Here is a 24947-nt window from a genome sequence, read left to right on the forward strand (position 1 = left end):
TAACTGAGACGCTCTGAATTTCCTGTCAGGATTTTTAATAACTGAACTAAACTAAACTAAGCTAAACTAAACTAAACTAAACTAAACTAAACTAAACTAAACTAAACTAAACTAAACTAATATTGGTGTGTTATGTTGCTCATGTTTTAATTAACTTTCTATGCATTTGTCTTTGAAGCTGTTGAAGCAGAATATACACTGCAACAATAAACACTGTGTTGTGTCACCGTGGCAACCAAGTTCAGGGATGTTTTACTGATTTACTGACTGCAGAGGGCAGCACCTGAGCCACGGTGAATATGTGTGTGTGTGTGTGTGAGTGTGTGTGTGTGCGTGTGCGGGTTTCCCTTATTCTGCTTCTCTTAGACTCCACCCACTGCTGATGGCCTGAACTTGATTGAAAAATTTGCAGAAGTACAACTCAAAAACCTGACATCAACTCCACAAAAAGGCAGCACAGGAAGAGGAAGAGGAAGAGGAGGTCTGATCTGCTTTATATTTAAATCACCCAGCAAGTTCAGTCAGCAGCCAGACAGCATGGAGGTCACAGCTCGCTGCATCGCCCTGTGTGAGTACCATTATTACAATTATTAGAAATTTCAATGCCATGGCCGAGTGTTAGGGCCAGAACAAAGACAGAATATTTTGCGGAAAAGTCTAAATGTTATGAGAATAAAGATTTAATGTAGCCTCCTGAGAATTCAAAGAAAACTCTTGAGCGGTTTTGATGTAGCGAATACTAATCTTAGTCTAGTCAAATACTTTATAGTAGCTTAAGCAATTCAATTACTCTGCTCTCTCTTGTTTGCTCAAACACAATTCTCAAATAAATGTTCACAACATTGTATGTTTGTAACTTTGTACTGCATTGACATGTTACACATCAAGTGTATCAACTGTACATGTGGAATGTTTTATTTTTTTTAGATCCTTACTGTTTCTCATGAATAATTAGTTTAATGCAATCAAACATGTGACCTCACTATTTATGCACCAAATGAAACATCAATCCACCTGACATAACTTTGGAACCAGGCCCGGTAGAATCATCTGCCAGTATATCTGAGATGTCGTCTGTGTTTGTCTCATGCAGTTGGAAACATCTGAAGTAAGAGCTCAGGAACTGCAACAGCTGCAACAGCTGCAACACAAAGAGAGATGATGTCCAACATGGCACAAAAAGAGAGAGAGATGATTGTAATGGAAGCCAACTTGAATCATCTGAAGGAGGAGAACAAAAAGCTGCAGGAGGAAATCCAAAGATGATGAATTATTATTGTCTTTTTTAATGATAATCACCAAAATTAGAAGGAAAAGATAAAATGGAATCCGACTTCAAGTTTCTCTAAAACAAAGACCCAGACTGCCAGAGGAGTACTGGCAAATAGAAGTTATATTGGAGCGCCCCCTGGTGGGAGGAGTCATGTAAAGCCTTTAAGCCATTAAAGGCTTTACATGAGTGAAAGAGAAAGATTTTAAAAAACAGCTTTACAAAAATGTACAACTTACTATCAATGAAAATTAAATAATATGAATATCATTGAGCTATCATGATGATTGACACTGTGACCTATGCCAAACATTAGCTCCTCCTCAAATGAAGACAGAGACAGAACACACAAAAATCAAGTAGGTCAGCATGGAGGCAAGAGGCAGGTCTCAGCTCTCCTCCTCGTACTCTGTATCTGGTAGGTATATCACTCCAATTTTATTTCGTTAACAAGTATATGATCAAGTACTTTTGAGTATTTTAGTCTTAATGAAGGTTATTTGAATGATATTTGGATATTGCGTTGGTGTTGTATTACTTTTACTCCAGTCAGTGATCTTCCCGTGATGAGGCAGCATTGGTCAAATGATGACCTACGCCCTCTGAGGTCATTTGGGATATAAAAGGCCGCCAAGAACTTATCAACTGATTCATTCTCTCCAGGGGACGTCAGGCTGCTTTTGGGGACACATTCATTTTTCTCCTAGATGAAAGACCCCAGATCGGTATGTAACGGGGGTGGCTGACCAGCTGTACTCTCTGACCAGGCCGGCAGCACATCCGTCACTCCTAGTTATCTCTGCGTTGTGTTCATTTGGTGTTGGTGAAGAAATGACCGGACCACAGACAGCTACTGGTCTTTCTTTAATGCTGATAATTGTCTCCCTGTACAAATAAAATAAAATAAATGTAACATGCGGTCTCCCAGACCCGAGTCATCAGCCCTCTTCTCAGTAACGTGGTGCGAACTGACACACCTGCACTTGTTACGTGCCTCTAAGGACACAAAGTAAGTACATTACATTACATTACGATCATTTAGCAGACGCTTTTATCCGACTTACAATAAGTGTGTTCAACAAAGGTAGATAGAAGAACTTCAGGTCACAAGAAATCATAAGTGCATTTCCTTCCTAAACCAACAGCTAAGAGCATAACTAGAGCTAGAGTAGAAGTGCAATAAGTTAGGTACTATGATGAATGAGAAAAAAGGACAAATTAGAAATGAAAGAAAAAAGGACAAATTAGAAATGAAAGATTGGAAAACAAGAGCATCAGAAGAGCTAGGATAGAGTAGGTGATGTCCTAAGAGGGAGGATCCGGGTAGTGTTTCTTGAAGAGATGGGTCTTCAGCCTGCGGCGAAAGATGGGCAGCGACTCCGCTGCCCTGACATCAGTCGGGAGATCATTCCACCACTGAGGTGCCAGAACAGAGAAAAGCCGTGACCGCATCGATCGCAAGCAGGGGCCGCTGAGCGCTGGGGCAGCCAGTCGCCTGGAGGCAGCAGAGGGAAGTGGTCGGCCAGGGGTGTAGGGCTTGACCATAGCCTGGAGCTGTTCCTTTCACTGCCCTGTAGGCTAGCACCAGAGTCTTAAACTGGATGCGAGCAGCTACGGGGAGCCAGTGTAGAGAACGGAGAAGGCAAGTTGTGTGGGAGAACTTGGGAAGGTTGAACACCAGACGAGCAGCAGCTTTCTGGACGAGCTCCAGAGGTCTGATGGCGGAAGCCGGGGCGCCAGCAAGGAGGGAGTTGCAGTAGTCTAGGCGGGAGATGTCAAGAGCCTGGATCAGCACCTGCGCTGCCTTGTCGGTGAGGAAGGGACGGATCCTCCGGATGTTGTAGAGGAGGAATCTGCAGGAACGCGTCACCGAAGCAATGTTTGCCGAGAACGACAGTTGGTCGTCCAGGGTCACACCCAGATTCCTCGCGGTCCGAGTAGACGTCACCACGGAGTCATCTATGGTGATGGCCAGGTCTCGGTGCGGGCAGCCCTTCCCCGGGAGAAACACCGTCTCAGTCTTGTCCAGGTTGAGCTTCAGGTGGTGCTTCGACATCCACCCCGAGATGTCTGCCAGGCAAGCAGCGATGCGCATCTCCACTTGGGTGTCAGAAGGAGGAAACGACAGAATCAGCTGGGTGTCATCAGCATAGCAGTGGTAGGAGAAGTTATGGGAGTGGATAACCGAACCAAGAGATGTTGTGTAGAGGGAGAAAAGAAGAGGGCCCAAGACCGAACCTTGCGGAACCCCAGTGGTGAGCCTACGTGGCTTCGAAACAGAACCTCTCAGTGTTACCTGGTAGGAGCGACCTGTCAGGTAGGACGCGAACATGGAGAGCGCGGAGCCAGAGACACCCATTCCCTCAAGGGTAGAGAGAAGGATCTGGTGGTTCACCGTGTCGAATGCTGCAGACAGGTCCAGGAGAATCAGGACAGAGGAGAGAGAGTTCGCTCTAGCAGTTTGGAGTGACTCGGTCACTGCCAGGAGGGCCGTCTCGGTCGAGTGGCCCACCTTGAAGCCGGACTGGTGGGGGTCCAAGAGGTTGTTTTGGTGGAGGTACAGGGATTGATGTCTGAAGGGTCAAGAATTGGTTTCTTTAGAAGCGGAGTGACTCTAGTAGGTAAATAAATGAAATGAAATGTAGAAATGTAGAAATGAACAATGCACTCGACCACACATGAACTACAAAATGCAGAACACAACCAGCATTACTACTGAAAACAATGAACAACACATACCTGTACAAATGATATAAAATAAATGTAACATTCGGTCTCCCAAATGCGAGTCATCAGCCCTTCTCTCATATGGCGCAAACTGAGAGTGGCGCAGCATTGACATCGTCAAACCGAGAACTCTTCAAGTAACAGTACAGGTATGAACACTTCAAATTAAATCAAACACATTTAAAGATGAACAATACAACAACCAGACATACCAAAACGCCTCAGTCCCTCTCCCCCTCGGGCCACACCTCAGCTACTCAGGTGTCCCCTAGGTATCGGCCTTCCAGGATGCCGCCTTCACGGCGAAAGGGAAGTAACTGTGCCCCATAGCGTGATGAAATGAGTGAGCATCGGTTCTCCTCATCTGAAGAGTCAGATGGGTACAAGTGGAAGCATGCCTCAGGCCTGCGCATGCGGCAGCTCGACTCCCTTGCCACGAGTGTTTTGATCCCACAAACAAGGATGCTAATGTTAACGATTATCTTCGTGAAATTGAACACTGCCTTGTTTATTTGCCTCATGTCACTTCACGTGAGAAACTGAAGCCCATCGAGAAAACAGCTTCCAGTAGCGTTCGTGCATTTATTGAGACAAAACCATCTCGCATCCGTCACAGCTACCCAAGGCTTTGTAGTGTCCTACTTGACGAGTACATTAGCCAAACTCAGCACCATGCATATTCACCAAAAGCGAACAGAACCGCCCGTGAATATTACAGACGACTGAGGAGTGCCTACTTTCAATTTGCTTACTGCAGGAACAGGAGCACAGAAGATGCAGTCTCCATAGCGCTGCACTCTGTCCTCTCACATCAGGACAATAAGGACACATATGCAAGAATGCTGTTCATAGACTTCAGTTCAGCATTTAACACTGGCATCCCCTCTAAGCTGATCAACAAACTTGCAGATCTGGGCTTCACAGCTCCGACCTGCAACTGGTTACTGGACTTCCTGGCCAACAGGCCCCAACATGTTTGGTCAGACCACCACTGCTCTTCCACCCTCACCCTGAACACAGGCGTCCCACCACGCTGTGTGTTGAGCCCGTTCCTCTACTCCCTCTTCACCCACGGCTGCAGACGCAGACCTGGACATGGTTCCAACACCATCATCAAGTTTGCAGATGACGCAATGGTGATTGGCCTCATCACAAACAACGATGAGTCAGCCTATAGGGAGGAGGAGCATCGCCTGGCTACGTGGTGTGACGGCAAGAACCTGCTGCTGAACACCATTAAGGCAAAGGAGCTCATTGTGGACTTCAGGAAGAATGCTGACACTCATCTACCCATCCACATCAGCGTGTGGTGGAGCGTGTGACCAGCTTTAAATTCTTGGGGATCTGGTCAAGAAGGTTCACCAGCGCCTCTTTTTCCTGAGGACTGTGAAAAAATGACCACCTCTCCTCAGAGATCCTGGTGAACTTCTATCACTGCGCGGTCTGCGCGCTTCGAAATTCACGCTGCGATTGAACACAACACTTCTGTTGAGGGGGGGCGGGGGGAGTGCGCACTTCGAAATCGGCGATCGCCCGGTCTGTCTCGCGGACCGGATAGGCTTGTGGACTAATTAAGTGAAGTTGGATAATTTCCCACAGCACACCTGAGGATATCTCACGGCACACTAGTGTGCCGCGGCACACCGGTTGAAAAACACTGCTCTATTCAATAGGCTGGGGAAAGAATCCAAGAGAGCCCAGATGCCCCCTTAATCACACTTAATGACACTCAAACTTTACACAGCAGATTTGCTGTGCTTTCCTCTACCAACAACTGCTTGTTACGTTTTCCAGAAGCAGATTACTAACAGCAATAACCTTCCTTTCTCTTTCTTTTTCCTTTAATTTCCACATTATGCCTTTTCTTTGTGTTAACAGCAATGACCTATGAATGGCAAAGGTTACCTTGCTGTGTATGTTTCTTTATAATGTGTGTAAATGTTAAGGTTGTGCAGTTAGAATTCCTCTGCCCAGATGTTTCCTTACTGACTGCCCAGATGTCAAAAGCCTTAATGAACTGTTTTGTGAACATTCTCCCACACCTAAGGATTGTCCTACTCCAGGTTGTCCTTCATGTAGGAGCCATTTTGCCATTTATCATAAGTTGTTCTAATCATTGTCTTTATTTCCATGTTCTGAGAATTTGTGCCCTCTACAGGTCAAAAGGCCATTAAATAGGAGAGTGACCGATAGGAGGCGTGGCTGACTGGGAGCACACAGCTTTTGACCTTGCTGGCTTGCTGTAGGCAGAGGATAGACTTAGGAACCTGCTCCTGATTGTAATTCAAGTTTCAGCCTTCATTGATCTAAGTTATGTATGCAAACCCTATAGGACCTACTTATGAATAAACCAACATTATTATTTGAACGTTGCCTGGACCTCTTTGGATTTCCTTTCTCGCAATTCAACAAGCGTCTAAGAACCCCCAGTCACCACCAACAAGTGACCAACAAAGGGACAGCCTTTTTGGTATAAACGGTCACAACACTTCAGGACTTTAGACTATGTGCTAAGGACTTGTGAACTTTTCCGCCCTAAGGTTGCTCTTGAGGACTGTGGCTGCAACCCCAACCTCAAGACCAAAGGGGGGGATGTTGGGCCTACATGGAACATTCCAAGCCTAAGGTCATGTGGTCCCTTTGTTCACAAAAAACTACAGCTCTCTCTCTCTCTCTCTCTCTCTCTCTCTCTCTCTCTCTCTCTCTCTCTCTCTCTCTCTCTCTCTCTCTCTCTCTCTCTCTCTCTCTCTCTCTCTCTCTCTCTCTCTCTCTCTCTCTCTCTCTCTCTCTCTCTCTCTCTCTCTCTCTCTCTCTCTCTCTCTCTCTCTCTCTCTCTCTCTCTCTCTCTCTCTCTCTCTCTCTCTCTCCTGTGGTGTCTTCAAAGGCCTGCTATTAATGTCTATTAATCTTGTTTATTATATTCATGGTTGTAACAAGAAGTGTCCGGTCTTGTTTGTTTTGAATGTTGTCTGATCCATACTCTGCCACGTCAAGACCTCACTCCTTCTAGACTGATTTTTGAGTGCATAACCAATCCTTAACTTGTTCTGTTTTGATCATTTTAATTGATAATGAATCCTTGAGTGAATCCCCGAGGACTTTAATATGATTTAAGTTATTATTTTCATTTTTAGATAGCGATATTTGATAAAAACCTATTGCACCTACAATACAGTAGAGCAACCACCACTTTATACTTTTCAGCAGTAAGCAATCATAATTCATTTCTAGTTAAGTCTGTTACACATTGTGACAGGCAAGAAATGGAAACATGCTCAAACTAAATGAGACACATCTGACCCACACAGTCATCAAATTATAGCTGTTCGTGCAAAGCGTAGCGCGTCTCAATGAAACCATGGCAAAGCCTCAGAATAACCACAGCGATCACACGCAGGTCAAAGCAAACTATTTTGGTTGTCACAGGTAGACTTGCGAGTGTGAGAACATCGGAACAATACAAAGCTGCTGCAGAAGAGTATTCAGAAGTTGATTCAAGTGCCAATAAACTGTTTCGCAGTTGTCGTGGTGATGCTGGTTTTTGTGAAGAAAAGAAAAGCCGACCTCCTTCTTAAACAATTCATTAGTATTGGTTTCTATTTCTAAATGTTGCCATTTTAGTCCATTACATTTATATAGCTGCTGTAGGTTGTAGTCATGGTGAATATCCTCACCCTCGTCAGACGCCTCTGTGACCTGTGACCTGTAAAACAAATTAAATGTTGCGCTGAGGTTAAGAAACAGGCAAACATCACAACTGTAAATCATCAAACGATGTTCATGGTTTGAAACTATACAAACAAAAATAATGAGATTGCACAAAGATTTATTTATAGGAACAGTCTGTACATGTATATTTTTAGTCTGTACACATATATTTTTAGTCTGTTTATATACATATTATTCTGCTGTTATTTAGTCTGGTCTGCTTTCTGCTTCCATTTTCCTTAGAGAAAACAACCTTTTGCACTAAATTAAATTTTGCACTAAATTCAATGTCAAAATAATTTTTCTATCTGCTGCTGCTGACGTCTCGTCACACAGAATTTCAATGAACAGTATTAACCTGTGTTTTTCTGTGCAAATGACAATACAACTTGAAACTTGAACTTGAAACTTAAGTACAGATGAAAACAAAAAAGAAAAACAAAAAAAGTTTCCCCCATAGTTGTTTTACTTTGATTTAGGCCTCTTTTTCTATTAGTTTGCCCCATTATAAAACCGGTGACCTTATCTCGCAAAGGTTACCTTGTCAACAAGGATTTCTCTTTTATTCCTATTTTGAATAACATGGGTTACCTTGTCCTACACGGATTTCTACTTATTTCTGAATAAAACAGGTTACCTTGTCCCACAAGGATTTCTCTTTTTGATAGAGCAGATTACCTTATCTTGCAAAGGATTTCTACATATTTCTGGATAAACTTACCCTGCAGAGGCCACCGGGTTCTAAGCTAAAACAGAATAAAACAGGTAGCTAAATTAAGGTAAAAGAACACCTAAATAACAATAATAAATAAAAACGTGAAAAATTAAAGCAGATTAAAACAAGCTAATACTGAATAAAGCAGGTAGTTACAGTAGGTTACAGTGCAGTGAAAGATGATGTTTAATTAATGCAGCGGCAAATAGAAAAGTCTTCAGACTTGATGTACACGCTAACCATGTGGACCGTTTTGGAGAGTCTCACTAAAACGTATGGTGGAGTAAACAAGACAAGGCAGAGGTTCATCATCAGAGGTTCGCGAGGTTCATCATCATTCTGAAGGAAAGAGACACTTTATGAGCAAGACAAAACCATCACTATACAATACAAACATTGACAAGTGTCATCTGTGGGAAACGTAGTAAATAAAGGGTCACTTCACATTCTTCTGTTGGTGGTTTTCTCGCCTGGTTCATGTCGAGGCCCAAATTATCAGCAGCATCTGCAAAATCTTAAAAAACAGAATGTGAGCGAGCGGATGAGAAACAGAGCTGTTGAATATATCGACACCACAGTAACCACTGCAACTGTCAAACGTGGTGAGCAGCCTCAACACTTTTGTCCTGAAGGAAACAAGCCTCTGCAGAGACTCAAGTAAAACAGAAAGCCAATTATCATCCCGCATCTCAAATTATTTAAAATATATAGAAATAAAGTATTCGAAATTCTCCACTGACTTTAGATTCTTACACAGAAGGTGTGTGTGCAGACAGATCAAGTAGACTTGCCAAGACGAGTTCAATAGAATTAAAGCAAAGCTATGAAAGTAAGATGAACCTCTTGTCTCTCTTGTGACGATGGCATACACAGCCAGCGGTGGATCAGCTACACCAGCCTCTAAAGAAAAACCCCAAAAAGTCATTATCCCATTCTTGAGTCTTGAGTTCTGTACCTCTGTGTTTCCGATAGTGAAGCAGTCCCACAAGCATCAAGAGTGGAGCCACAAGAAAGACAGAGCGTAAGATCCACAGGACAGGGGAGTATTGAACTGCTGCATGAATGACACCAACTTTGCGCCCTGTAAAAGTATGAGAGAAACCCAAAATCCAAACCCATCCTCTTATAGTGCGGCATTAACGTGATAAGTTAACGTCAACATTTGGAAGCACTATCATATCTCACCTCTAACGATCAGTCGACTCTCTGGTGATTCTCCAATTCCAGACATGTTACACTTGTAGAGCCCTTCATCAGCCTGGGACACATTTTGGATGGTCATCTCTCCTGTAGGGCTGAACCTGATGGGGACGCCGTCTTTATAGAAATCAGCTGAAATGCTGGAGGGAGTTGTTTTGTGATGGCAGTGCAATGTTAAAGTTTCTCCTTCATCAATGGGCAGAACTGGACTCACCAGGATCACATCACCACATGAAGAGAGTGTTTAAGATATTGACAGAAACTTTATGTACAATCATGAAAGAGAGAGAATATGGGGGCACAATGTCCAATATAAAATTAGGAGTCCTAGAGTAGAGCTCTGGGGAGCCTCACCAGTGAGTGACAAGTTCACATCTTTATACCTGGACACAGATATGGTGGTAAGATCTAAATTATTTAAACAGAGATTTGGGTAGAGTTTGTGATAAACAAATTTCTTATATTTTCAGAAATGGAAACAATAATCTCTTCACGGCCTTAAAATGCCTACCAGTGACAGTGATGTTAATGGTTTTGCTTCTTGTCCCGTTTTTCGTCTCACACCAGTACTGTCCACTGTCTGAGCCATAAGCTTCTTTAATTTTACACCATAATGTAGAATCTCCAGCTTTAGAACACTCGTTCAAAACTTTCTTGGCATTCCTCACATGGCTCCATCCAGCCGACCCCACCAAGTCCTCACAGGCAAACGAGACGGACTCATACTCAAAGATCTGCAGTCTGGATGGATCGATACGAGGAAAAACTGCTGAATCACAGAGAGAGGAAGATTTACAGATTAAAATGAATATTCTTTAGTTAAAAACCATGTCTTTGATGAAAAGGTTTTTACAATATGTGCAATGTCAATATGTATGTTTCTTCTCTCAATGTTCACATAATAAGCTTTCATATAATCATTGATAGAATTTACTAAATGTGACAATATTGAAGTTCAATCGGGAAAAATTAAAATCTACACATTTTTACAGACAGAAGATTGAAAGGTTTTGCTCAATTTGGCTTTTGCCTTGGCCAGAAGGATGATGTAACAGTAAATCATTTATCTTTTGGATGAATTAACCACTACTTACCACTTTTCTTAGCCAAACAGTAGTGAATTCGTACAGCAATCACAATCAATGTGTGCATCACTGCAGAGACATATTGAAGATATATACTTTTTTATTTTTTCAAAACAGATGAGCTCAGTCATATTTCTACTGTATATTCAGGTCATCTTTTTCATCATTTGTGTCTTATTTATTACTTCAGAAACTCTTGTTCCAATCATATTCCATAGTCAAATTTGACTCAAATCACGAGGAACGCACTACTTTTATGACATAAAAAGACATGCACTATGACTACATATGATGTAGATAATAAGACATTGGACCATTATGCCATTTTATACATAAGAGAGGAAATAATAAAATGTAGCCACTCTTGACATTTGATGGATGTTCTGTGATATATCAAAATTCTAAAATGTCTACTAAACTAATCTTGAATTCTATATAAACACATTCATTTCTGGAATAAGAACCGCCACCGCTGCAAATAAAAGAAGCGCTGCAAAAATAAAAAAGCTGGTGTGCAAAAATAAAAAAGCTGGTGCAAAAATAAAAAAGGCGATGCAAATAAAAGAAAGTCTGCAAAAAAGAAACGCTACTGCAAATAAAAGAAAGTCTGCAAAAATAAAAAAGTCGGTGCAAAAATAAAAAAGGTGATGCAAATAAAAAAGCCACAACGGAAGTGGGTTACCGGGGACTGTTTTTCCCGATGCACCTGTGTGAGTAGAAGACGACGCCGACGCACCTGTGTGAGGAGAAGAAGACGGCGACGACGACGACGACGACGACGACGACGAGAAGAAACTACGAATAGGAAAACGAACTAGAAAGTAAGTGAACAGGATAGTGTTTAATGTCGCTACGTGTACTTTTTAATGTGTTATTTGGTTAGGCCAGGTAACCCCAGGTTTGAAGTTGAACTGGAGAATGCCGGTGTATTGTTAGCTTCGGCTAACACGGGGAGACCACTAACGAGTCCGGCCAGATGTCAGTTTGACATCATAGCTGGAGTTTGAGTTATTGGATGACATCGTTTTGTTAGCGTGATGCCATCACACTCATTTATTTAAGTAGCTTCAGATTCAAACAGCTTCAGCAGCATTGGAGACACACTTTCTGGACCAACATCTGACTGTGAGTCTTTGAGTGAGCTCGCCTTGTGGTGACTATCTACAGTGAAGACAGCTTATTACTGTCGTTGTTGTTGTTTGTATCATTAATAATCATGCTAACAATAATCTAAGGCGTGGGTAACAGAAGTTATGTGGATGAATGTGAAGTTTAAGCTGTGTGGGGTGGCCAGGGACCTTTGAGAAAGAACCATGACCATAATGTCAGATTGAATCCTAAACTTGACTGTTTTTGCTTTGTCATTTACCAGGTCATGTTTTGTCCATTCTGTGGGGTGAACCTTCCATCCGTCCTGGTATATTGTGGCTCATGCTGTAGAAATGTCAGGTTCCTAAGGAGTCTTCAAGATGAAGGTACATTTCTTTCTGACAGTTAATGAGGTTCTTAAACATGATGGATTGCTATGCTTTTTCAGAGAATATACTGTCTGTTAGTCATGAATATACCACTTCATATGGTGAAATCCATAACAGAGGCATGTGGAATACAATGAATTTGAAGACATGAAAAATTAAGAAAGTTTCTTAGTCTAGTAGGCTACTGATCCCTGTAAAAAAATCCTATGCAACAATTTTGAGTGTTTTGCACTATGCTACTTTTATATAAAGACATTTTCAATTAATTAACTTTAACGAGTGCATTGAATAGCTTGATTCCTCAATAACTCTAATCACTAACTACCATGTCACCCACACATGATAATCTTAACAATCTCATTTATTCACCTCTCTGTAAAAATTGAAAATGTTCATTATGCAGTTCATCATTTAGCCTCTAATATAGTGTCCTCCGTCCTACCCCTCAGGGCCTGAAGCTAGTACTCCAGTGGATGAACTTATCCAAAAATATTTCACAGAGGGCCATAGTTATGAAATAATAGTGGACTTACTGAAAACCAAACACAACATATCAGCCAGTTTTCGCAATCTACAAAAAAGACTAAAACATGCAAGCCTGACCAGAAGGATCAACTACACTCCAATTGCTACTGTGCAGGCAGCTATTTCCGAGGAGCTAAAGGGATCAGGCCAGCTTTTAGGGTATAGAGCGATGTGGCAGATTCTGAAACGGAAACACTCTCTTGTCGTCAGACAAGACGATGCGATGCACCTAATGGCAGAGCTGGATCCATGTGGAACAGAGAATCGCTGCAGACGTAGATTTGTTCGAAGGGCATATCATTCAATGGGACCAAACGAAACCTGGCACGTTGATGGGTATAATAAATTAAAACCTTTTGGAATTGGCATAAGTGGCTGCATTGATGGCTTCTCCAGAAAAATTATGTGGCTGAATTGTGGAAAGACGAACAACGACCCTTCAGTAATTGCTCAAAACTACATCAACTGTGTAGTTGAGCATGGAGTTTTTCCAAAGCGGCTCCGCACAGATTGCGGCACTGAAAATGGAATAATGGCCGCCATTCAATGTACCATGAGATCAGAGCATGCAGACGAGTTTGCAGGAGCTTAAAGCCACATGTATGGCACTTCAACATCCAACCAGCGGATTGAAAGCTGGTTCCGGAAACAAAGGTTTCTGTCACTTTTAATTCATTTATGTTTTACTTGACCCTGGATTATTGTATTTGCTGTATGCATTTATATTATTTCTCAGTTTAATGTATATTGCTGTGCTTTTTAAAGGAAAGGGTATATTGTAGTGAAATCTCCAAAAGGCATGAGTCAGTAGTAAGTGGACTTGTACATTAATCTAAACCTCTTGAAGAACGATGACCTGGATGAATTTGTGTTTTCTATCTAGGAGCCAATTTTGGATGGATCTGTTCAGTGACTTGAGGGAGAGGCATCTCTTCAATGGCAGCCCTTCAAACACAAAGTTCACCTCCTGGAGTCACCTTATTTATTATTAATTACGTAAAAACTGAAATAATGTGGTGCTCTAAAATGTGTGTACTTGAATGCACTTGAAAATATTTTGTAACATTTTGATTATAAAATTTAAGATTCACAATAAAGTTTTCCCTCACGTGCAATGCTTTCTCTAATATTTGATACTTAGTTTAACCTAAGATCATTGCTTGTCTTTGGGTCTCTGCATCCTTGTCCTGTAAGAAACTCTGGAGATAATTGTAATGACCATGAAAGTGAAACTTAATTGATGTGTTGCTCAGTGTAAACACTTTCCTGTACTTGCTCCTAGCAATTGTGGTTTCCCAGCATCTGCCCAAACCCTGAACCACATCACCAGCATCATGCCAGTGCCAGCAACTCCTGCTGGGGATGAGCATGAAACTCTTTTTGGAGAACTGCAACGACAGAGTGGTGTAAGAGCTCCTTTGCAGTGGGAATCAGCTGTAGAGAACTACATCACCCTGAAAAACATGGCTGGTCTGTAAAAATTTTAGGGACATATTTGTGTTGTGACAACACCAAAACAAACTTCTTTTTATGCGTCGTATTTGCTGCTGCTGTATATTGCTGCTGTCATTTTCCTCTCTCCCCTGTCATTTGGCAGAGGCTTTTGTCCAAAGCAACGTACAAATGTCTGTAATAAAGTTGTCTATGCCTGAAAAAATCTTAAAAAAAAAAAAAAGAACAGTCTAGCACATTCCTGATATCAAATACAATAAAAATGTGCGGTGTTGACAAGTCTATTTGCAATACAAAAAAAAAAAAATGAAATGTTTAATATAATGTACACAAACATGGATCTCTAGGTCAGAGTGTGACACATTCTTTTAAGTAGTTTAAGCCTTGATTGTGTGACAATATTTTCAGACAAGGCTAAGTGTGAACGATAGACTATGTTTCGGAGCTACAATTACCAGAGCTGCTGAATCAGTGCTTGACTCTCCATCTGCAGGTTCCCATATCTGGAAGTAAAAAACAATATATCAGTGAGCACTTCAAATTTGATTGACAGAACTAGAGCTGAACAAATTTGAACATAAATATTGAAGTTTGTAAAATATGTGTAGGCCAGGACACTGCAACATTTACTGTAATTTAAAATGCTTTGAACTTAAATTGCATGAACATTTTAGCCGTCAGTTCAATACCTCAATCTGACATTATGGTCATGGTATTTTCACAAAAGTCCCTGGCCACCTCACACAGCTTTAACTACACATTCATCCAAATAACTATTGTTACCCACGCCTTAGATTATTGTTAGCATGACTATTAATGATACAAGCAACAACAACAACGATAGTAATAAGCTGTAGCCGTCAGTTGCTTCAACTCTCGTTAGTGGTCTCCCCGTGTTAGCCGAAGCTAACAATACACCGGCATTCTCCAGTTCACCTTGAAACCTGGGGTTACCTGGCCTAACCAAATAACACATTAAAAAGTACACGTAGCGACATTAAACACTATCATGTTCACTTACTTTCTAGTTCGTTTTCCTATTCGTAGTTTCTTCTCGTCGTCGTCGCCGTCTTCTTCTCCTCACACAGGTGCGTCGGCGTCGTCTTCTACTCACACAGGTGCATCGGCAAAAACAGTCCCCGGTAACCCACTTCCGTTGTGGCTTTTTTATATGCATCACCGTTTTTATTTTTGCACCGACTTTTTCGCAGGCTTTCTTTTATTTGCATCGCCTTTTTTATTTTTGCACCAGCTTTTTAATTTTTGCACACCAGCTTTTTTATTTTTGCAGCGCTTCTTTTATTTGCAGCGGTGGCGGTTCTCGGCCACCGTACGCTGGTGACGAAAGTGAAAGTATAAATCATTATGTACATATGCTCTTTGAAGGTGACCTCATAAATGTTTGGCTTTTATATCTTTCAAACAGGTTTAGAGAGACAAATATGTTTCTGCTTTGTGCTGATTTCCAGAACTCCAGGATGCTTCACCACTTGCACGGATTGTTCTCAAAAACTCAATTCGGAAGCTTTTGTGTTTTGGTTTTCCATCTTTCCCTCCTTCCTTCATGTAGAGGTAACTTACACACAAACTGTCGAATGTCAAGTGTTCAGAGCAAACGCTGCCAGATTCAGAAGATTCATAGTTTTTTAATTTTCTACAAGTAAAATCCAGGTGGAAATGTTGACTGGCGCATGTCACTACAGTCTCACTATCCACTGTGCGTGTAGATGTACATTTTCAGTGTAGCTACTGGACTATTTGATTAGCTGGGTAAAGACAAAAAGCATGAGATCATAGAGACAAGCGGCCAAAATGAGCATGCATGAGCAGCAGGAGGGAGCTCAGAGTAAAACCACTGCATTAAGGGAAAGCAAGCTGAGGTGTTTTAGCAACTAATCAAAACGTTCTAAGGACATCCCACTGGGTACAGACAGAACATACTTGCATGATCCTGCTTATGGGATATGATTCTGTTGATAGAACTGTGCTGAGCTGTCCTGGTATATGATTCTAAAAGACAGCAGCCAGCCAATCAGAACGTCCTCTCATACTGAGCCTTTTGTTTCTAGGTCAGTCTCAGCTGATTGGTCAACCTCAGCCTATAGTGGCAAAACTTGGCGACGACATCGTTCTGCCGTGTCTTCTGGAACCTGCCACTGATTCAGCTGGCTTGACGTTGGAGTGGACCAAACCAGACATGAGACCCAGATTTGTGTTTGTGTGGCGTGAAAAGGAGGAACTTTTGGACATAAAACATCCATCGTATATGGGAAGAGCTTCAATGTTCATTGATGAGCTGAAGCACGGGAATATTTCATTGAAAATTTCCACAGCAAAACTCTCAGATGAGGGAAGATACAGATGCTTCATACCAACACTGAAAATAGACACTTTTGTTGATCTTGTTGTTGGTGAGTAGCTACACACACCACACACATAATTGTTCAAACTCTCCTTGGCGTACAGCAAGTCCTTTAAATCTATGGGTTGAATTTCTCCATTTCCTCATCATCTTTAGGTGTGGTGTCATCGCCTCTGATCAGGTTATCAGGGATCGATACATCCAGCAGTGCAGTGATGTTAGAGTGTGAATCTGCAGGCTGGTATCCAGAGGCTGAGGTGCTGTGGTTGGACGCTGAGGGAAACATCGTCTCTGCTGGACCTACAGAGACGCTCAGAGGTCCTGATGGTCTCTATACTGTCAGCAGCTCAGTGACTGTGGACAACAAACACGGCAACACATTCACATGTAAACTACGACAGAACAAAACCAACCTGACCAGAGAGACGCAGATACACGTTCCAGGTGAGCAAACATCTCCTCAATGTTCTTTTGCTCATGGACATACTGTAAGTCTGTAACTATTCTATATAGAGAGGTGATCAGTACAGACATGGGATGTAAAATGAGCGGATTAAGGTAGGATGGAGAGTGAGAATCAGCTAATCTGCCCCGTCCTCTTACTACACTCACACTACCTCTGACCAAGAATGGACAGAGTCTATCTAAGCCCTGAACTATACCTGGGTTCGCTAATCACTCTCCTGCAAATAGGAGACTGTGCTATTTTCTGTTCAAGAATTTTGGAAAGGAAGGTAAGATTAGAAATGGGTCTATAGTTGTTTATAATGTCTGGGACTAAATTTTTGTATTTTTTTAAAAGAGGTTTAATAACAGCTGCTTTGAAAACAGCAGGCACAACCTACGTGGAGAGTGATTTTATAATATTTAGCAAAGAGGCCCAAAGCACCTGACAAAGAATCAATTTTAGCGGGAGAGGATCAGGCAAGCAGGTTGTGGGCTTGGAGGAGGCTACTCATTTAGAAAAAGTGGCCTATGAAGCTGTCTCAAAGAGGTGCAGGACAGAGGGTCCCTCATTGTGGCAACATCAGGATGAACCCTTTGAATATAAAGACCCACTAAATTGTTGTTTACATGTAAATGTGTTTTTTCCTTTCAGATGATTTCTTCATGGTCCAGTTGCATCCTGCTGTTTTCATCTGCATTGGTTTGGCTGTTGGCATGTTTGCTCTTCTACTTTCCTTTGTTGTGTGGAAACTCAAAAATCCAAGGAGTAAGTTACAAACTAATCTCATAATCAAAAGCCATTCCATTAAATCACAAACATCTTACATATAAAACATCTCATCGCTTAATATAAATGATGCAAATCTTGTGCAAATCACACAGAAACCAAAAAGGAGCACAAGGATGAAATTGATGAAGGAAAGAAGCTCGACTCTGAGGTTCAAAGTCTGACTGGAGGACAAAGTCAGACAGGAAACGTACCAATGGAAGACCTGAAGAAGAAGAAAACAAAGGACAAACGTGTAAGTAGACATTGATTTATATAGAAATCTTACTAAATGTACCATTAGTGATCATATTGTACCTTTGATCATTGGTTTATAATCACTGAGCAATAAGTAAAGTAGCATATTTAGTTAGTATAAGTTTACATTCAGTGTGATGTTCGTCTCTGCTTCATGTTGCTTATTGTTCATAGGTTTTCAAAACCTTTCCAGCCCAACACAGCACTCACTGAGTCTCCATCACCAGCTTTGCACCAACACCTGAAATTGTTTTGAAGTTGTCAAAGTCAAATGTGTAGCATCAGTGTTTCCATTAGCTTCCATATGTCCCCCACCACATCTAATGAGAATGGGGCGGCAGTGGCGCAGTCCATAGGGTACTCTGCTTGGGAACAGGAGGGTGGCTGGTTCGCACCCCCTGTGGGCCAAAAGGTCTGTATTGGCAGGGAGTTGCCTCCAGGCCAATGCCGAGGTGCCCTTGAGCAAGGCACCCCACCCAAGGCAGCCAGCATTGGTTTAACCCTGGCTTTTCTTCTATTTGCTTCCTCTACCATATTGAGCAGGAAACTCCACTTAAGTTTTACATCTTCTCCATCTGTCCTCCTCTCTCACAGTCAAAGAAGGAGCTCCTGGAGGAGCTTCAGAAGAAGACTGAAGCTGAAAACCGTCTAAAGACTCAGGTTCCTCTCTTTACATTTGTGTTTCTGCTCTGTTAGCTCAGGTGTTACTTCATTTCTCCCTCTTTGCATGTTCTCCACCATATGTAAGATTTCATTTGTTTTCCAACCACTAATATTTGTTTTCAGTTTCTTCTTATGGTCTTTTTTCTTATCACCTGTTATTTTTACTTTATCTTTAGTTTATTGCACATTCAAAACAGAAATGCAACTTGTTGAGTGAAGTTATTCCATGTTGGTAAATGAATGTGTGCAGTTTGTAACTTTGAAGTACTGCATTGACATCTTACACATCAAGTGTATTTACTGTACATGTGGAATGTTTTATTAGATTCCTTACTGTTTCTCATGAATGAATTAGTTGAATGCAATCAAACATGTGACCTCACTATTTATGCACAAAATGAAACATCCATCCACCTGACAATAACTTTAGAACCAGGCCTGGTAGAATCATGTCATCACTGAGATGTGTTCTGTGTTTGTTTCCTGCAGCTGGAAACATCTGAAGTAAGAGCTCAGGAACTGCAACAACAGCTGCAACAAAAAGAGAGAGAGATGACAACAATGAAGTCAGACATGGAACAGAGAGAGAGAGAGATGACAACAATGAAGTCAGACATGGACCAAAGAGACAGAGAGATGACAACAATGAAGTCAGACATGGAAAAAAGAGAGAGAGAGATGACAACAATGAAGTCAGACATGGACCAAAGAGAGAGAAAGATGACAACAATGAAGTCAGACATGGACCAAAGAGAGAGAGAGATGACAACAATGAAGTCAGACATGGACCAAAGAGAGAAAAAGATGACAACAATGAAGTCAGACATGGAACAGAGAGAGAGAAAGATGACAACAATGAAGTCAGACATGGAACAGAGAGAGAGAAAGATGACTGTATTCGAATCCACCATGAATCATCTGAAGGAGGAGAATCTACAACTGCTGGAGGAAGGCAAAAGGTGCTAAATTACTGTCTTTTTTGATGAGTTTGAAATATAAACGATCACTAAAATTAAAAGAAAAAAAGGAAAAGCCTGATGAAGCGAACTTAAAGCTTCCCTGAAATAAAAACCAAGAATGTCCACTGGGTAGCACTGTAGTACTGGCAACTGGAAGGGCTACTGAGGGGATAGGGCGTGGATAGGGCTCTACACTGGACCAGAACTTCACCAATAAAGGTCACATTTACACAAACACTGACATGAAAGCACAAAGCACCTAAAGGAAACTTTTTGTAATGACACATTTGAGGTGAAGGTAGTTTCAATCTCAGTTTTTGCTGCTAAATCAAGTTGTACTGAATCAATCTTCAGTAGTTCAGAGTTCTTACTTCAGCTCTTGAGTGCCAATTGTGGTTCCATTGCTGTCTGTCACTCAGCTCTCCACCCAGCAGGGTCACTGTGACCTCTGATCACAGTCACAGTGACCTCCTCCTCTCTAACACTTCTGACTCTGTCAACTTTTTCCAGTGTGTACAGCAGCAGCAACAGCAGCCCTAACAAGTCTAAAGGCATCATCACTGTGGCGGAGGTCGACCTGAAAGGCGAATATGTTCGTCTCAGGAACATTTCTGCTGAGGTAATGCAGTGCTGAGTATTTGAGCTCTTACTGATATTAACAACATTACGGTTGGACAGGAGCTGCACTCTCAGTGTTAAATCCCAGGGAAGTGTGTGCATATACATTAATAACAACTGGTGTAATAATGGATTGGTGGACGCAAGTCATTGCTTTCCAGACCTGGAGATTTTGACTTTAAAATGCAGTCCCTTTTACCGACCCAGGGAATTTACTACTGTCACCATCACGGCAGTTTACATCCCACCCAGTGTGAATACTAAGGAAGCCCTGAGTGTTCTCTACCAAAACGTCAGTGACTTGCAAAATACACATCCGGAGGGTGTTGTCATTGTTGCAGGGGACTTCAATCAGGCAAATACGAAGACAGTCCTCCCTCACTTCCATCAGCATGTGGATTTGCAACCAGAGGCATAAACACACTGGACCTGGCCTACAGTAAAATCCAAAAAGCATTCAAAGCTGCTCCCCGCCCTCACCTTGGCTCCTCAGACCATCTCTCTGTTATGCTAATCCCTGCATACAGGCCCCTGCTCACCAGAGGCAAACCCACGGTGAAGCAGGTGAGAGTGTGGTCTGAATGAGCTATGTCAGCACTTCAGCTGACTGCTTTGAATGCACTGACTTAACATTTTTAAGGCTACAACAGACAACCATCACACTAATGTGGAGGAGTATGCTATGTCTGTGTCTGCATACATCCAGTTCTGTATGGAGGATGTCTATGTCACCAGTACATCACCACACGTGCCAACCAGAAACCCTGGATGACCAACGCGGTACATGCAATGCTGAAGGCACGGAATTCTGCTTTTAAATCTGGTGACACAAAGACACTTAGATCAGCAAGATCCAACCTGAACTGTGCCATCAGAGAAGCAAAGCATGCCCACTGCGAGGAAAGCTGTTCCTCGCCATGATGAATAAACACAGATAATTCAGTTTATTCTATGCAATCTATAGGTAGCAATAGTAGAAGCATAGCAAAGCATCCTGTCTCTCCACATTCCCACTCTCCTCTGGTCTCATAGACTGATTTGTCATCCATTCTTCATCTCTTCCTCTCTCTTATCCATTTTTGATCACGCAGGAAAAACAGTTGCTTAGGTGCCAGGTGTTGATCCAGATTGATGGCAAAAATTTCATCAGGTACATGTTTCATAACCGGCACGCTCTCAAGCCTGGATGCAGCGTCACTGTGAGTGTTACTCCATAGCTCAATGTGTTTGTTGCATCTTTCGATTTTACCGAACCTTTTGCTCAACTCGTTCTTTCCATTTATATTCCTTCATTCAGCATGAAAACCTGAACAGGAATGTTGATTTAAGTTTGTGATCTTTGACTTTAACAGATTTGGGCTTCAGATTCTGGATGCCAGAAAGCTGGAGACCTGGTGTGGAGCCATTATGGTGCCTGGACCTATAAGAGCTCTATAAAGGTCATCATCAAGAGTGCAGCTGGAGAGGTCTGACATCATCTGACACCAACCATTACATCATCAGTCTGAGCTGTCACATGAGATGTTTAACTAACCTGAATGTTTGTTTGCTTTTGTTTTCCACCAGGAAATGGCCATGAGGGAACAAAAGATAATAGATCCATAATGCTGAATGCTGCTTAAAATACTAAAAATGATGAGTGTGTTTTTACTGATGTTATTTTAATTTGTCAGTGCCTCGAATGCTTTCTGTCTGTTTTCATGGTAATACTGAATGAAAATGTACAAAATTAACGATTTTACAGTTTATTACTCAGTTGATAAAGTTGTACAGTGAAACCTACTCTCTTTTTCTCATCAGTTAATCTTGAATTGACTCTTGGAAGAAGGATTTGATTTTCTCCAAACTGTATTTTTTAGATTTCCAGTCTAACATCTCACATTCATCCTCTGACCCCACTTCCCTCTGTTCATCAGCCATTTTTCCTTTTCCTTTCTTAGCTGCTCTAGTCTTCTTGTGATACATTTCCACAGTTAAAGATTAAGATTAAGTTTTTATTCATCATGTTGCAGCAATTCACACACAAATTACATGCAATTGAAATTTATCTTGCACCCCCTCTTACATATCACACACACAAACACATGCATTTCAGAGGGGGTGCAGGGCAGCCATTTTTTCGGCGGTCATGTAGTAGGTGGGGGCTTGGTGCCTTGCTCATGTGCACCTTGGCAGTGCTCTGGAGGTAAACTGGCAACTCACCAGCTACCAGTCTGCTTGCTTGGTCCACACAGGGGGCTCGAACCGGCGACGCTCCGGTTCCCAGCTGTCGACCCAGCAGACTGAGCTACTGCTGGTTCTGTGATCCTGGAGAGTCCTGTGTTTCCTGTGATGGAGGGAGACTCTTGGTCGGAGCAGCAGTCATCGTAGCTATTTTCTCAATTCTTGCAAATGCTTACAGCATATTATGGTATTCATGATAGTGGTGACGTAGCGATTATCATCTAGCTATTCTATTCCAGCACAAGGTTCAGATTCAGATCCTGCTCCAGCTCACTTCTTCAAGATCAAGATTTTCCCATAATTGCTCATTGCTATGTTAAACGTGTTCTTTAATAAAGATTTATTTAAACAGAAGCCACGGCCACAGCAAATTATATAAAAAAAACAAAGATAAAACATTTGTCTAGCTTGATCAAAACATGCTATGTGACAAAAATGATACAGGAAACATTTTGGAGAAGAAAAACAAAATGCAGTGATTACAAATGGGTGTGGTGCGCTTCTTACAACAAAATGTTATGGATTCTTGATCAGGCTTATTGGAATCAGGCAGTAATGTTTGGAGATCTGCTGCTAGTGGTCGATTTGACCGCTGCACTCGTCAATCATTTCCTCCACTGCCTCCACACGTTTCTCCATTTTTAGGAGCTGGAGCTCCATTTCTGCTCTCCACTGGGTCAGGATGTTTTTTTCTCTGCTGAGCTCTTGTTTGCGCTTTAATAAATCCTGTGCTGTGTCCATTCTATTCTCCCTTATTCTCTCTGTAATTTCACTTTCCACTGACTCAAGCTTAGTCTTGTTCTCTTCCACCTGGCGCTCTCTCTCCTCCAGTTCACGTGAGATGTGATCTCTATCTCTTATGAGGGTAGATTTAAGCTCTTTCAGTCTAGAATTTAGACCTGTCGTCTCATCTGAACCCGGCCGTCTTTTGCCTGAAGAAAAAGAAGCACAACATAGAGGTAAATAAAATTATATTTATATTTTCTAACAACACATATTCATTCATTTTAATTCATTTCTGAAACATAACCCATTTGAGGAAGGACACGATTACATTTAGACAGGCAGACAGACAGATGTCAGTTACATGGTGAAAGAAAATGGAAAACCAAGGATTGTACACTGAAATGCATCACTGCGTACATACTGCATATGACAGTGATGTGCTACTTACGCTTGCATATGCACACACAGCCAGCCACCAAGCCAGCAACGCCCACACACACGCCAACAATCAAATAAATCTCACCAGCTGAAATGATAAAGCACACAGCAGCACCTGTAAGACACTTTCTACAAGTTAACACAAATAATTCGTTTGTGTGAAGTTGCTGGTAGTTACTTCCTATAAGGATGTTTTATTTTCACCTGTGTTGGTTTGTCAGCTGTTTATTGAAAAATCTGTGAAGAAGAGATCTTCACAGATCAGTCTCGCCTGATAGTGGCGCTGTAATATTCACTTTTACATTTTGGTCTACTGCATTTGAACCATTAATCTAAAGCGTTTTCCCTGGATTCCTTGGGGCTTTCGACATCGACCCATACAGTATAGGTTCATTTCCACCCAACTAGATTTTCCACCATTCTGATTTTTGGGTCAGTTGTCACAATATTTGAACCAAGATTGATTTAAACGTTCTTTCTGTTTTTACATAATTTGCCGCCAAATACAGAGGCTTTTCCTCAAAAAGTGGAGATGGAAACTGATTATGACAAAAAATAAACATCAATCAACCTGATGGTGGCGTTTCAACAACAGGAGTTTACTCAATAACAGAGCAATAACTGGACTATAACATTTTACTGTGTGAAGGGGCGATCATCAATAACCTGATAAATGCCATACAGACAGAGCCATTAAAGGCTGACAGAATGACAGACAAATGAGAATCAACTATTTCCAAGAATCCTTTAGTATCATGCAGGTAAATCAGAAAAGAGAGGCCATGATGCTGCTAAACAGTGTGTCTCTGTGTGTTATGTATGTGCATTTCCTGTCCTCACATGTAAACATGTTGCCTTTCAGGGGAACAATGCCAGGATTCTGAAAAAATAAATAAAACACCACAAATTAGTGATAGCTCAACTCAAAACTCTTCAGACAATGAAATGCTACGAACTTTATATACGATTGTTTATATCATTGTTTAAATCGCATGTAAAGGAGTATAGGAACTCACACATATGTCACTGAGATAACCAGTTAAAACTAAGAATCTATTGCTTTCAGTAAAGAACACGTACCTGCTGCGTGTGTGTGTGTGATTGTCGGCTCACCTCAGTGAAAATGAAAGCACTGATTAAGAGTCCAAAGTCCTCAAATAAAATAGTTTACTATCAGATCATTATCATTATTTGATCCTCTTAATGTTTAACTGAGACGCTCTGAATTTCCTGTCAGGATTTACACACTGTTGATATTTAATAACTAAACTAAACTAAACTAAACTAAACTAAACTAAACTAGTATTGGTGTGTTATGTTGCTCATG

At 41.6% G+C, this 24947-nt stretch overlaps 2 protein-coding genes and 2 long non-coding RNA genes across 9 annotated transcripts in view; 3 read left to right on the plus strand and 1 right to left on the minus strand.

Moving 5' to 3' along the window:
* Positions 1-21953, plus strand: part of LOC143010561 (uncharacterized) — a 52597-nt gene extending 30644 nt beyond the window's left edge. The window contains exons 1-11 of one of the 3 annotated variants that reach the window (XM_076162937.1): positions 15487-15732; positions 16230-16571; positions 16679-16966; positions 17622-17735; positions 17852-17991; positions 18588-18653; positions 19146-19615; positions 20126-20234; positions 21325-21432; positions 21586-21699; positions 21800-21953. In XM_076162937.1, the coding sequence (XP_076019052.1) occupies positions 15534-15732; positions 16230-16571; positions 16679-16966; positions 17622-17735; positions 17852-17991; positions 18588-18653; positions 19146-19615; positions 20126-20234; positions 21325-21432; positions 21586-21699; positions 21800-21838 (1989 nt within the window). In that variant the 5' untranslated portion in view covers positions 15487-15533 and the 3' untranslated portion in view covers positions 21839-21953. Of the gene's footprint in view, positions 1-15485; positions 15733-16229; positions 16572-16678; positions 16967-17621; positions 17736-17851; positions 17992-18587; positions 18654-19145; positions 19616-20125; positions 20235-21324; positions 21433-21585; positions 21700-21799 lie in introns of those variants that run through there. The other 2 variants (XM_076162938.1, XM_076162939.1) reach the window with 2 other exon arrangements.
* LOC143010559 (butyrophilin subfamily 1 member A1-like) overlaps positions 1-24947 on the plus strand; it is a 95477-nt gene that overhangs the window by 50692 nt on the left and 19838 nt on the right. The gene's annotated exons all lie outside the window — the stretch shown is intronic.
* LOC143010563 (uncharacterized) lies at positions 7845-15279 on the minus strand. 4 transcript variants are annotated; one of them, XR_012964814.1, is made up of 6 exons: positions 15182-15279; positions 14616-14663; positions 10132-10389; positions 9606-9721; positions 9376-9501; positions 7845-8934 (listed from the first exon to the last, which is right to left on the minus strand). It is a non-coding gene; the product is annotated as an uncharacterized LOC143010563 (long non-coding RNA). The 4 variants fall into 4 exon arrangements; XR_012964813.1 differs by having other exon boundaries at positions 9606-9760; XR_012964812.1 differs by having other exon boundaries at positions 7845-8759; positions 8866-8934; positions 9606-10389.
* Positions 11424-14365, plus strand: LOC143010562 (uncharacterized). Its single transcript, XR_012964810.1, has 4 exons — positions 11424-11526; positions 12078-12180; positions 13592-13736; positions 13991-14365. It is a non-coding gene; the product is annotated as an uncharacterized LOC143010562 (long non-coding RNA).

This window comes from Genypterus blacodes, unplaced genomic scaffold, assembly GCF_046128005.1.
Source record: "Genypterus blacodes isolate CSIRO-AG114 ecotype Tasmania unplaced genomic scaffold, CSIRO-AGI_Gbla_v1 ptg000129l_1, whole genome shotgun sequence".
NCBI lineage: Eukaryota > Metazoa > Chordata > Actinopteri > Ophidiiformes > Ophidiidae > Genypterus > Genypterus blacodes.